We start from the raw sequence: 14870 nt of genomic DNA, 5'->3' as shown, positions 1-14870 counted from the left end.
GGTCTGCCTGCCGAGACGGGCGGCAAGTTGCCACAGAGACAGAGAAAAAAAAAGGCAAGAAAAAAAAAACAGACACAGCAACTAGACACGCACACATGGCGATGATACGTTCAGTGCAAAGTTCGGTGGCTGTGCCATCTGGCGGTCACCTTCGGCTCACACCTACAGTTCACCATAATCACTTTCAGTTGGTCACAGGTTCGTTGTTCACAGTTCTTGGTTGTTGGTAACTCAGTTCACAGGGTTGTCTTCTTTCTTCTTTGCTGCCAGAGAATGCCTAGGAGGTTACTTTCCTTCATGAAATCTAGGACTATGATTTGTGTTGCCCGCCGCGTTGACATTGGTCCAGTAGGAGTGACTCTAGAAGGGGGTCTGGGTGACATGTGTTCCTCATTCTTTCCATTAGGCGTTTCCTTTGCTATTCGTATGTTCTGCAGTGAAGCAAGATATGTTCTATATTTTCTTCGACATCACAGGTGTTGCACAGCGCATCTTTACTTCGTCCTGTGATGTAGAGGACGTCCTTAGTCTTGGCGCTTCAAGTTCGCAATCTCATTAGAAGCGAAGTTTCTTCCCTTGTGAAACCCCTTGTGACGCAGATGGGGGGAGCTGTTTGCATCTCTGTCCTTGGATCGGGGTGAAAGCGCCATACATGTTCATTTATAGCAGTCTGTGCTTGAGCATTACTTGGAATACCGGTTCGCTGGATTTCTACCCGTCTACTGTCGTCGACGTCTAAGGGAACTGTGTCGACATATGTCATGTGCCATGTCACGTCGAGACTGGGAGGTACCCGGTTCGAATCCCGGTGCCGGCTGTACTGTCTGGGTTTTTTCCTGGGTTTTCCTCAGACTTCACAGGTGGCGGTGGTGGTGGTGGTGGTTAAGGGCCTCGCCGTTGTCTGCCACACAGATGGGCAACGTCACGACTAAAGCCCTGGGGAACGTACGTCCTGGGCCGACTTTGAAGGAAACTGTGACGACATATGTCTGAAAGCTTCTACAGAAAACAAAGGGAAAACCCCAGACAGCATAGCCGGCACCGGGATTCGAACCCGGGTACCTCCCAGTCTCTACTTCACAGGGAACTGTGCCAGTGAGCATACAAAGTTGGGACGTCGTCTGCTTCAGCCAATCGCCGCAGCCGACTTCAATCACGGGCTCTCTCTGGCTACCAGTGGCTTCCCGTACGGCTTATGACGGCTCGTGTCATAGCTACGGCCGCCGAAAGTATACGGTCGTGATTTGGCGTGCTCTTAGTGAGGACGTGACGTCGTTTAAGCGATCAGGCCGTGTTTAGCTGGGTAGCGTTGGCTAAGGCAGCCTACGACAACAACAACAACAACAACAACAACAACAACAACTACATGAATGACGATGGGACGCAACAATTGCGATACCATACCTCACTGCATGGTGCGTAAGGCCGCCGAGAAGGCGACACATTACCTCCTTCTAAACAAGTTGTGTACAAACTAAATATCCATAGTAATATTATGAGGTGGATTAATACCCGAGCCACACGGGCACGAAAAATGACATTATCATCTACTGGCATTCGGGTGTCGAATCACAATATTTACGAAGCTCGTGCTGCACGTCATTTTCTAATGACATTAAACGCAGTGATGCCGATGCGGTACGCGCACTAAGTAAAATATAAGTTGTGCTACTTTAAAAAAAAATTTACCTAGTTAAACATGTTGAAAAATGCATGTCATATCCTGAAATATAATCATATCAAATGGGTCTTCATGTGGAGCAGTTCTAATGTATTTGAATATCATGCCGAATCCAAAACAAGCTATATGGCGGCACGTCAAGTTGGATTGGATTGGAAAAGATAGAAAAAATATGGAGAGGTTAGTCCCGACCTAGTCAGAACTGCCTACTCTGAAAGGGAGACTCTTTTCGGCTGTAGTTCGAGGCACACAGGCTCCGCGTCATGGCGTGCGTCATACGTCACGTGAGAAGGGAAACAGAGACCAAGGGATGGGGCGGGAATGGCGGGAGGTCAGATTGGTATGCGCCCGGCGACAGAACTGTTTGCAAGTAGGGCAAACTATGCGATTTTTTGGGGAGTTCTAACTTAAAGGTATTAAGAGCGGTTATATGTACGCAGCCCGTCAGACTGAGAACAGGACAAACATTCCGTTAAATGTTCCGTTGAAACAGTCCGCACTTCCAGTCTTCCAACACGTCATGAAATATTATTTACGCCGTCGGCTCTGTACCGGTGTCCGACGCGCGTTACCCATTACGGCTTCTCGAATTCAGCATTATGCATTAGATGCACGGCGATTTTCACATTTATTTTACTTCACAAAATAGTATTGATTATCATAGCTACGTGGTACTTTTGTACGTCTTTCCCCTCATATCAACCTCTGTGAAGTAGGGTAGGGTCCTTTGGCTACCAGTGGTAAACATCCCATATCATCATAACTTCTCTATCATTTATTGTTGTTGTTGTACGTGCTTCCGTTCGAGATATAGATATTAACAAGAACAGATACAGAGAAGCTCTTTTATTAATGGAATACATTAACCATATGTATATTGCTCTCAGTCTATTATTCTGCTTTTTTTTTTTATTTTATGTTTCCAGCGATTTGAGCACACAGTTGAATCACACATCACAGGCACAACTGCTTGCTCACACCTGTCGCACTTAGTCTAAATTGTATTATGCTGCAGTTGTCCGGGTGCTAAGGCGACGTGACAGAAGACGAAAGTTCAGGGAATTCAGAACAGTCCTCTTGTGATTTGCACCAGGCACTTGTGTTGCCGTTCGGCAAACACTAATCCCCATCTTTCGTTTCCTCCCTCTTTTTTTCTTTGGTCTAATAAATATACCCCCCTCCCCACCTTGCCTGCGAAGACAGGACTAGAGAACGAGTTACTCTTCTTCTTGCAATCTGGAATGATCTGCTTGGTTTAACAAACGAACAAAAGCTTTCCTTGCCATATGAATTATTTTGCGCGCCAGATACCTAGCGCTGTCGCCGATCGGCTTCCCTATTTTGGCCGGGGCAGTGCCAGTGCCGTGTATTACGGCTGTGGCCCGGGGAAGCGGTGAAACACTTCCCAGTTTCGCTGGAGAGGAAGAACCACCTGAATGCACTCAGTGTAGCGAACCTCTGTCGGTTTTACACAAACTCATCTCATGTCCATCCAGCAAGGCTATGCAGTCCTACGCGTAAAACACGTTATTCACCTTATAAAACTACGAGCATATGTCCACATTCCCCATCTCTCCACAGCTACAGGAATCCCCAGCGGCCAGCGCGCGGGCAGAAGCGACCTTCTCACGTGACATATGACGTCCGCCGAGAGGCGGAGCCCGTGAGACTCGAACTACAGCCGAAAAGAGTCTCCCACTCCGAAACGCGTTTGTGGGTGAAAAACATATAGCCAGAAAAAAGTGCCTCACCTCAAGTTCTTTTGCTGTTGCCAATAACATTTTCTAACAATTTGGGACTTCTTTCGTCAAAAGATAAATAAATAATTGGAGGTTTACGTCGCGAGACAACTTGAGATCATGAGCGACGCCACAGTGGTCGGTCTGTGGATTGCTTTTGCTCACCTGAGGGTTCTTTAACGTGCGATGAAAGCTCATCACACGGCACCCCGTATTTGACGTCCCTCGTCAAAAGATGTGTGAGAAAGCTCAAATTTATCAAGTCACATTGTGTTGTACTGCAGAAAGCAGTTTTATGCATGTGGGCATTTCATGGGCGAATGAGTTGTTGTGAACTCAGTAAGCAGAAAATGGCATTAAGGCAAATTCTACTAAAACTGTCCGTGTGGCACCGCACGAATGACACAACATAACCCACTAGGCACTTTGTAGTTCCCTCTGGTGCGCTACATGGTGCTATCCCTGGTCTTTTTCTGTTTCTTATCTACAGGGTGTTCAAAATTAAGCTTTCACGAGCGCTACGCAAACACAGCGATGACAGGAAACCGGATGATAACTTTACGCTACTTGTGTAAGAAACAGGTGCTGCTTATTGTGTAGCACCTGTTTCTTACTCAAGGAACAGAAAAAAATAGCACCAGTTTTCTTTTGTTCGCCTATTTATGAAGTGCTAGTGAAAGCTTAATTTTGAACACCCTGTATATTAATGACCTCTACATCTATGTCTCATCGTTCTTTAGACGATGTGCCGGTTATTGCGTTATTGTCAAATGAAAACTGCCAATGACATTAAACTGCTTCTAACCGACTTTACCGCAATCAAACGATGGTGTCACACACGCACCTTACACGGTGACACAATTCTTCGCGGTGTACGATACCACCCCCACCATCGTGGTAAGAACAGCTGCGGTGACCCACCATGGGTGGTGAGAAAGAGGTTCTGGGGAGGGAGAACGGGAGAGAATGGAGAACTCTTAACTGAAACATCTTATCGCGTTTCTGACAATGAGAACAAGTCGCATACATAACTTTTTGTTCATCCTGTTATGACCAATACGTTCGCTGATTCATTTATTCCCAGTTAGATCACTAAGTTGGAAGTTACACATAAAAAAAATAATAAGAAAACTCTATATATACTATTGCGGTAGATATCCAGCTTTGCTCTCTGATGCATTCTGGTTCTTTCAGTTTAAGTGAACGTTCGCATGGCGAAACCACCATAAAATAGGCTCGTGACACAGCTACACCCTCTCCAACAACAAAAACACTTCATGCACAATGACGCGAAATCTGTTTGCGGCACACAACTTCAAACCAACAAACGACTATTAAGTTGCGCGTTGCGCTTAGAGAGTGCATGGATGCAGGAGCGTCTATCAGATAATATTTTAATTACGTTAAGGGCACTAAATCTGCCCATAAAACTGCGTTACGCACATCCCGCTGCGACGTGCTTACAGATTCCGACATTTTACTGCTTCGCTCTCGTAAAGCCGACGTAACCTCCTTCCCCCTTCAAGGCTGCTTTATGTCGCCATAAGTTCCGCGGCTCAAAATGTCATGGACGGCCAATGCTGCCTGCAGTCGGTCTGCAATCTCGTAAGGGTGTTTGGATACCCTCGCCAGCTAAATCCGCATAAAAGCGGATGTTCGTCCCAACTTGAAACGTATCCTGCGTAACTTTTAGGGGCTTAGCGCAATGCAGGTGCGCGAATGAAAAATATTTCTAACGTTTCCGAAATGAGTGACAGTAAAATAGCCATTTGGTAGGCGCGTGAACTTTCATCCTTTCCGGGCGCTTTTGGCAGTTTGGATATATAAACGCATACGGGCGAAAGTATAATGGTGCCGACATGCGTATACGCGTTTATAACCAAGCTGCTAGAAACACCCGGAATAATAGTAGAGCGACGTGCCGGCTTCAGTTAGCTTAGCCGGTAACCTGTGGCGGTAGCAATGTGGGAGATCGCTTCCGGCGCACGTCAAAAGAACCCCAGGTGGTCGAAATTAGAGACTCCATAGTCTAAATTATCCGCAGTCCTACACCGCGGCAAGCGTGTGCACACAAGCCACACATGTAGCCACACAAATGTGGGCGAACTCACCTTACGCGTAAATCTACTCCCAATTATTATTACTATAGTAGCGGCAGGTCGCGTTAGCGGTTGTTGGGACGTCTCGGCCCCGAACCAATCTAGTGCACAGAAGATGGACCGATGTATCCGTATACTGTGGTGCAACAGTGCGCACATTCTAGATGATTGCACTTAGGTTATAGGTGCTTTGACAGCACAAAAATTACTACTACTAGTGATGAACACAAGAGATAAATGATGACTGTGGCAGTCTCTGTGCCACATTAGATGAGATATATATGAGGGTGAAGTAAACTGAAGTAAGTTCAAGCAGTTCACGGAACAAGTGAGGTGCCTTCTGTTGGGTGTGCTGCTCCGAACAAAAGAAGTACAAAAAAAAAAAAAGAGCACCGAAAGAAGCACTGAGGGTCATTGGGAAAGAGAGTATGACAGTGGAGGGTCGGAAGCAAACCGGTGGTCACCAAATACTCGACAAACGTTTGAACTCCATGCTGTTGCACAAAGTTCCGTTCCTGGTGAATACGTTGAATTACAAGTTATCACACACCACGCGCAAAAAAAAGTTCAAACAAAAGAACATGTAGACATCCATGGCTGGAACTGCGGAAAATGATTCTCGCGAGATTCCAAAGCCCACTCTATTATTGCGATAATGGCGCGTGAAATTCACTGTCAATCTAAAGTTAGTGTCCACATTCTTGCTTTGCTGTATCGCCTCACAAAGGACGGAATACGTACTTTGTGAGGCGATACAATGGACGGAATACGTATTTCTCCTCTTTATTTTTTTGTTACAAACAAACCAAACAAACAAACGGAATACGTAGAATATCATGCCATGCTGAACACCTATTTCTCTTTGCTTAGTTCCTGTATTTGGCTCATTGATTAAACACTCCATTTATCGCTTATTGAAGCGTCTGCCATGGAAAGAATAGGAGATATTCGAAGAAACCTTATTGACTCTTGTCGGGGAAATTGGGAAGGCTATATGTCTTGGGTAAATGTATTCCCACGGCGAGCAAACATAAGGAAATCGAATTCCGCCCGCACCCCGCACGCAATCTAGTATGTGGCAAGCGGGTCACGCAATCTCTGTGTTATACTTGGAGTTCAAAATGGCCAAGGGAACATAGATTCCAGTGCAAAACAGTGGACCGTATAGCGGTGACCCTAGGTAATCTTGCTCTCTCGTGAACTACTTTAAAGTGCCACTACGGACTAGATCTCATATATCCCTTCCAAATCCTACCGAATTTAGTTTATGCCATTGGAACCTATGTGACGCGGAATCATCAAAAATTAATTTATAGTTTGAAAATGTATGGCGTCTTGGAATGCACGACCAATCTGCCGACGCGAACGCAAGTCGTAGAGCGGAGTCGTGCGCTGTTGCCAGGAGACGGACGCCAGTGCTTCCGCAGTGACGTCACTTAGTCTTGGAGAATCCGAAACTATCAGAAGTTTCGCAGTTTCTTTCGAAAATCCGCGAAAGCGCGTAGTGCTTACACGACGGCATTTATGTTTTGCGCACTGAATCTTTGACCGAGGTTTATTTATAATACTAAACATAAATATTATTATATTTAGTCCGTGGTTGCAAATCATTTCATTGTCCATTCCTTATGATGTCATCACATCATCACTAATTGCACAAGGTCCTGGTGGGTTGTGCTCCAGACTTGTGGAGCCTCTCTCTAACTCAAATTCAATCCAATCCAATCCACGGAGGGAAGTAAGCCTTGCAGAACACCTCAGTGTCAACACCAGAAGGCCTGCTCAGTGCTTCCTGTCACGCCTTCGTCGCGTGTACAAACAAAGTCGCGATACCGTCTGCTTCAGCAAATATCTGCAGTCGATTTTAAACACAGGCTCAACGTCTAAAGTCGTTATGCTGCCATCAAATCATCATCCTCACCAACCCTTTGAGGTATATTAACCGAATTCTAAGTGCACTGGAGTAGCCGGTTCCACTTGTGGAGACACAATCCAATCCAATCGAATCCAATCCAAAAGCTTTATCTGGCTAACATTGACATAGTATTCACTTAATAGCATATTTTGGGTGGTGTTGATGGGGATTACAACATTTGGGTTTTCTTCTGGGCGACAGGACGTTCCACTCTGAGTTCCTTATTTCATCATGTCTCCTTGGAGACGTTCATGAAGAAAGCGCAAGTCCCCATTCTAATCATATATTACTATTGTTGTCGTTGTTACCCATGAAGAAGAGCAGAAATCCAAAAATTGAATCTCCCACAAAAGTCTCGTCAATAGTTCATACAACGGGACTACAGACTCGATACTGCTCGCTGAAACAGCGAGCGACATGAGATATAGGACGCCACAAGAACACTATGAAAAGCGGACCTAATGTATTGCGCCGATGTGCCCCAAAGGAACCATTCAGCCCAGAAAGCAGGGGCGTCTTTGTTTCTGCTGCAGTCAACGAGGGTATTGAGGCCATTGACAGAAAAGATTTGCGTCTTCCTTGTAAGTAACCAAAAATGACATTTGATAAAAATGTCGAGAGATATGGTATAAGATAACCTTGCAAAAAATAAGTGAAGCGGCTTTTAGCCTGATCTCTGGAGTTTCCCCGTACTGATAAGCTCCATAAGTTCCTTCTTTCCTTTGTATTATTATTACCGTAGGCATTGCTGCAGAATGAGAACACGCGATTGGTTAAAGGTACTATAAAGCATTAGAGGTGCAATCTCAGAAGATTTACCTGGTTGATAGCCTGATAGTCGATAGCCCTCGTCAATAGCCCTCCAGCACTCTTACGTCACAAATTATGTCCCAATTACACTCATAATTGTTTAGGAAATTGAAATTGAAAATTACTGGCAACACTGTGTCGAAGTGGTCACCAAATGCGCATTGCTCGTCCAGCACAGCGGAAAAACTACACTGCATGCGGACAACACTGAGTCTCCAATGGAAGAAGTAGGCTACGTGTCGGCTACGCAGCCACCAGGAGCAGCAAGTCAGACGGGAGCATACATCATTGTTGTTTGACGAATTGGACATTATTTCCCACCAGACGTTGTCCAGAGCCATTTTACTTCAATTTTGCTAGCAAATTAAAATATTAAGCGTTCTCCGTCATATTTGTCTCTTTTTGCGCTGGGGTCACAAACAATACGCTGTTAAACGATATATACTTCATCGATGTATGCTGCTTGTCTACTGCTTTACGATACCTTTAAAGGGACAGTCGTATCCGTTCCAGTCAATTTCGAAACTAATGTAATTTTATCCCTCCTGGACGATTCATGAGGGTATCGAAAATCCCACCCGAAATAGTGGCATAGTTTGACTGTCATTCGACGGAATACATGACAAGAGCAGATGCCAGACGTTGAGAGTATTCCGGAGTTCCCTCTCTGGAAAAGCGAGAAAACGTCACTCCCTAAGAACCAACGTTGGCGCGACCTTGAGAAAATTAATGCCGCGGCCGTGCAGGCGTCTCATAGAGTTACGGGGCATCTGGACGGCGCCTTTCCTCCTCCTAGCGTCGCGCTCTCTCTCCTCCGCTTTGGGAGTGACGTCACACCGCCGGAGCTAAGCCGGATAGATTGTCGGTCGATGCTGGACATAGTGGTATCGGTTTTATAGATGAGTTTCCGGATTTCATAGACAGTTTGCGTGCCGAAGTCTGTGTGGACATGGTGTAAATGACACCGGCAACGTGCTGTGTAACGTGTATTGTGTTCGGAAACAACTGCACAATTCCTTCTATTTTCCCCTACCAGATGTTTATTATTACGAACGCTAGATTAAGGAAGGCACCGGCACCCTGCGTGCATATGGAAGCCTTTAGGGAGTTTAGAGAAATTCATTGGTACTTTGCATATTCTGGTTCACCCTTGCTTGTAAATGGAGAAACAAAATGCAACCTATAACTACAAAGGCAAAAGCTCTTGCGTCCGGCTTTTGCCGCTTTGATCACGGTTCGTCCACTTATCAGTCAAAACCATCGATGCGTGTGCAGCGACACTGCAAAGTTATCATTAGTATCAGTTACGTCGGAAGCAGGGGCGAAACATGGTAAACAAAGGAGCTACTTTACAATCACTGATGAACGATCCTCCCTCTGCATGCTATCGTGCTAATACATTGTTTTCTCATTGTGCAGGAGGACTCTTCGATAACGCCGACGACGAACAGGAGTTCGCCTTCCGCGTGGCCATTGATCGCATCAACAACGACAACGGCTTACTTCGATCTCGGCTCGTGCCTCACATTGAACGCCTCGACAAAGACGACAGCTTCCGCGCAACTAAGAAAGGTTAGACTTCCCTTTCAGCGGCATAATTCTTCATGTATGTATATCAATCAGAATGCTCGTATAATTCATAACGGCTACATGGAAAGCACGCGCGAGTAAAGACTCCTTCAGTGCGCATGGCACCACCGCTACGATCGACGCACACCTTCACACGTTCCTCATTTATGATTTGCGTGCTGATAACTGGAGGTCAATCCTGATGAAATAGACCTATCCCTGTTTACAAACAGTTGACGTCACATGGTACAACAGCGCCACCAACTTGGTAGAGTGGAACTGCTATAGCGAAAAATCAATAAGACACAAGAAAGCCACGTTTAAATATGACTTCTCATCTTGTAAGATTTTGTTGCAATTCTTTACATAATATTAGTTGTATGGCCTTGTTCTGCCGGTAGCCCTATCTTTTCGGTAGCCCTTTCTGAAGATGGCTACCGGGCTCTTCCATCCTCTGGAGCCTGAAGGGCACGAGTTTCTCTCGGAGTGCACGTGGTGTCTCTATACGAAGCAAGGGCAAACTATGCCGTAATAACAAACCACTTTCCGCACACGATTACGACATTGACTTTCAGACGATGCAACTCTTGGGATGAAGCCTTCTCTTCTTTCCGCCGTGAACTGGGAACGCGAATGAAGACACGAAAGCGACTAAAAACGTGGCCTCATTTGTGTGTGCAAATAACATACAGAAGCCACCCATGACCTTCGTGAAGGAATATGGCTTTGTGAAACAGTGGTGTTCTTCGCACGCGCTGTTTTTTTTTTTTTTTTTCACTATGTCTACCAACGTCATGATTACGTCACGGTGACGTTTCTTCGGCAGAGGTCTATTGACAGTATCCGCGCGATATATGCGACCGAATCCACAACCGCGCTACTTGAACTACAGGGTTAGTCTAGCAAACGTTATACACATTTCGATGGCATCGTAAAATTAGAGGACAGGGTTTAGCCCACCACAAACCTTGAGGTCTGATAGCCATTTGTCTCAAGTTTTATTGTAATTTTTTGCAAGCGTTATGATCACGTAGAAAGAAAATTAAAAATCAAACAAAAGCTCGCTCCATTCATTTTCAATGGCCTATCTGACACGAGCACCGCCATTTTTTTCTTTCGTTTGTTTCGCATTCACATCACCTCACACAGGCGGCGCTACCTACAACAATGTGACATGCCCATGCTATGGACTAGTCTTCTTCTAATGTATGTTGGCGCCACCTGTGTGTGGTGAAATGAAAATAAAGCGCAGACGGGAGAAAATGGCGTCTTTTGAGAGATGGGCCATAGAAAATGCATGGAGTGAGTTTTTGCTTGATTGTTTAATTATTCTTCTACAGGACCATAATGCCTCCCCCCCTCACACACACACACACAAATCCAACAAAACTTCAGACAAATGGCTACCAGTCTGCAAAGTTTGGGGTGGGCTAAACCCCGTCTTCCATTTTGACGATGCGATCGAAATGTGTAATGTTTTTGCTAGATTAGAGAGTTTTAGTGCATCGTACGCTATCGCCTTTGCGTACGGAAGGGATAACGTTGATGGTTCTGCGCACGCTCAAAACATAAAGAGAGCTTCGAGCAGGGCGCAAAACCACCACGCTATCCCTTACGTACGCAAAGGCGATAGCGTGCGACGCACGAAAACTACCACATCCGCGCGGATATTGCTTACAACCTCGTATCCGTCAAGTCAAGAAGTATTCACTTTATTTGCTCCAGCTCCTCAATTTCTCCAGAAGTGGTGATAAAATATATTATATTATTATTTTTATATTTGCATTTATGCAAAGACAAAATCTATACGGCGAAAGTATTACGCACTTAACAAACGTTTTTGCTTCAGAGCATACAAAGCATCTAAGCATACAAAAGCACAGGAACATTATATGATCCATGCAATGCGGGACGGAGGCCGCACTTTGATACGCCATTTTCGATTCACTGAGTTCTCTCAACAGTGATTCCGCCTAGGTGACGTCGGCAGGAACACTAAGCTACGTTGCCACTGCCGGGTGGGCGCTCTCAGAGGGGGAAACGGGGAGCTCTGCACGGCGAGAGCGTCCACACCGACGTTCGGCGTACGCTCGAGATATACCAACGAGGGTGAGACAAGCGACACTTCCGCACGCGCTACGAATCGTTTGTTTAGTTTGGTTTCATCACGACCTCCTAGATTGTACCGACCATGTCATAATCCTTCGTTCTTCCGAAATATCCCCGACAATTTCATGCAATAATAGCGATTCTACGCAGAGAACTGGACAATCCCACAATTTCCACAACGTCCAGTTTACACATTCCTCCCCAAACCACCATGCAACAAGCACGCACTGTATTCCAGCGATGCCACCATGAAGGGATCCCGCTAGAAAGCTATCACTGCAAGAACGTGCAGGATCGCTGCCCGCATGTAATTGGGGATACTGAAATATCACGTTACAACACCGTCCTGTGGGCAGGAGTTTCATGTGATGCGCCTGTGCCTGTTGTCATGGGAGACGTGGATATACGTATCTTCTGCCCCTGTAGGCAGACTTCTCTCTTTTCTGATTGCTTCCTGACACAGTTGCCATTCCAGACTGTTTGTCTTTGTCTCTGAGCGAAGATGTGTAGGGAAGCGATATAGTCTTGGTTATATATTTCTAGCACCGATTCTGTCTATTCTTGGTTACTTCGGTTAGAGTCTTGTTAGATAACGTTCCCTGTTGCGCGTGTTTAAGAACAACAACAACGATTTTATTTTGGGTGATGATGATTGGAGTGTTTCATCGGCAGAGGCGATGGATGCTGTACTCAATTGTTCGCGCTAATTTGAGGACGGAACGCTCGCATAGAGGACGGAAGTCCTACGTTGCCCGAAAAGGTTAGTAGTTGATGTTGATGTTGATGAAGAAAAGATAATAGGGAGAGATTGAATTCGTCACACGACAAATTCGGCTACTCCCATAAACAGACCCCCGCCCCCCCAAAGGGAAAAACATGGAAAAGAGACTTCCCCCCCCTTTTTCGATAACTATCGGTCAAAGGCCAATTCACCGGTTAGCGTAGCGCACAATGACGTCACACGGTCCTAATAGGTTGACTCCAACGCACACCTCTGAATAAATGTCACAAGCGCTGACAAGGCAGCATCCCTCTTGTCAGGTGGCCAAGGACCCAGCACTTTTACGAGGTCAAAGGTGCGGTTGTGCAATGGGTTGAGAACAGATTTCATTGTAGCCCTTTGAGGTGCATATCTAGAACAGTGCACAAGAACGTGGTCAGTGACCTCCACGGCTGCACAAAGTTCGCTGAATCAGCCTTCCCAATTTTATGGAGGAATTGGCGCCCGTATGGCACGTTCAGACGGAACCTGTGCAAGAGCGTCTGGATAGACCGAGGTAACGTGGACGGGAACTCTAAATTTCAGATCCGGGTCAACTAGATGGAGCAACGAGGAGTTCCCGTTGCCTTGTAGACATTGCTGTCTAGTCATAGTCTGTGTAAGAGACCTCAATATGTCTTGCACGCCTGCTTTGGCGTACGGCACTAGATGTTTTGATGAGGACAGGTGTGCTAGATCCGCTACTTCATCAGCTGCTTCATTCCCCCGTATGCCTGCGTGTCCAGGAATCCATTGAAGTATGATGTCATGCCCAGCATCCCTGGATTGCATGTACACTGTCAGAATGTCGTGGACTACGTGTACCATGCACCAATTAGGAAGGAATGATATTATTGCCAGTTAGTCCAGCCTTTGAATCGCTATATATGATCCATTGGGCTGCAGACGGGTATTCAACCACATATGGAAGAGCGAGTAGTATGGCGACTAATTCTGCCGTTGTTGAGGATGACCCAGTTGTTAACGCCAGTTCGACTTAGCCAAAATTCTCGGGCCCTGGTCGGAACCCTCACATCAGATGCAAGGCCTACGAGTTGTCGCTGAGTTCCTCTCCAGCACGGGACTAATGAACGAACTCTAATAGGACACCTTTCCATCATCATCACCTTCTCATCCCTTCCACAAGCGCAATGGGGCAGTGTACCGCCATAACGGCGGAGAATGACCCACCACATCATCATTCCATTTATGTGTGTATGTGTGTGTGAGGTGAGGATGACCTGTGAGATAGACGTGTCATTCCTTCCCTGTTGTGCTCGGGGACAACAAAGCCTGACGCAGACCCAGCTGCGCAGTCGTCGATTCATCGGTGAAAATAGCTGTCCTGTTATGGTTATTTTCCATCATGGATAGACAGTACTGTCTCAGCGCAGTGGATGGCAGAGCTGACCTTCGGTGCACACCGGGTACAGTTGCACATATTTTAGGTACCATAAATGTCCAAGGGGGATGCTGGGGTCGATTGTGGAGGGATTGCTTTTAGCAAAGCTCTATGATGTGAAGAAATCGCATAACTTTGCGTGCTAGTGGATGTCTGTGATGCCGCGTGCAGAGACGGATGTAGTGTCGCACTGTTTCTTGCGCTCGCAAAATGCCTATTGGACGTTCTCTGGCCTCTGCAATAACTAGTACATTAGTGGCAAGCCCTATCGCCATCACCACCACCACCACCACCAGTACATTAGTGGTGGCACGAGGCACAGCTAGGCGTACCTTGAGGCTTTTGGCTAAGATGCTTTGCAGCATATTCTCAGATGAGTAGCATATCCCATGTGACGGGTATTTGGTAGGCCAGCATCTGCTGTATCAGTGCACTATGTATGGAGAGTAGGGCCCTCGTCAACATTCCCCATGCGGGAGTGATGACTAGTGCGTCGGTTTTGCCCTTAATATGATTGATGTTAGCAGCCCATGAAAGCTGTGCATCAATAACTATTCCCAAGAACCGGTGATGGGACACCCTCTTTATCGACTGGTCATCAAGTCTCAGCTGAAACTGTGACATTTTTTTCCGAGTAAAGGGAAGGAAAACAGTCTTCTAGGCGGATACATCCATGTCCCTTTCGGATAAAAAGGCAACTGTACAATCTATTGCATTCTGGAGGCGCTGCTGCAATGCTGGTAATTGCACTCCGGAATGTTAGTAGTGTTTTTAGGCAAAACGTTG

General features: G+C 46.1%; 1 protein-coding gene across 1 annotated transcript in view; it reads left to right on the top strand.

The window, feature by feature from the left end:
- The window catches only part of LOC135401065 (glutamate receptor ionotropic, kainate 3-like), a 162197-nt gene that overhangs the window by 75984 nt on the left and 71343 nt on the right, over window positions 1-14870 (top strand). The window contains exon 2 of the mRNA XM_064633205.1: window positions 9664-9816. Within this exon, the coding sequence (XP_064489275.1) occupies window positions 9664-9816 (153 nt within the window). The remainder of the gene's footprint in view (window positions 1-9663; window positions 9817-14870) is intronic.

This window comes from Ornithodoros turicata, chromosome 7 (assembly GCF_037126465.1).
Source record: "Ornithodoros turicata isolate Travis chromosome 7, ASM3712646v1, whole genome shotgun sequence".
Classification (NCBI taxonomy): Eukaryota; Metazoa; Arthropoda; class Arachnida; order Ixodida; family Argasidae; genus Ornithodoros; species Ornithodoros turicata.
Note: the sequence above shows the minus strand (reverse complement) of the source record. Positions and strands in the feature narration are given on the sequence as shown.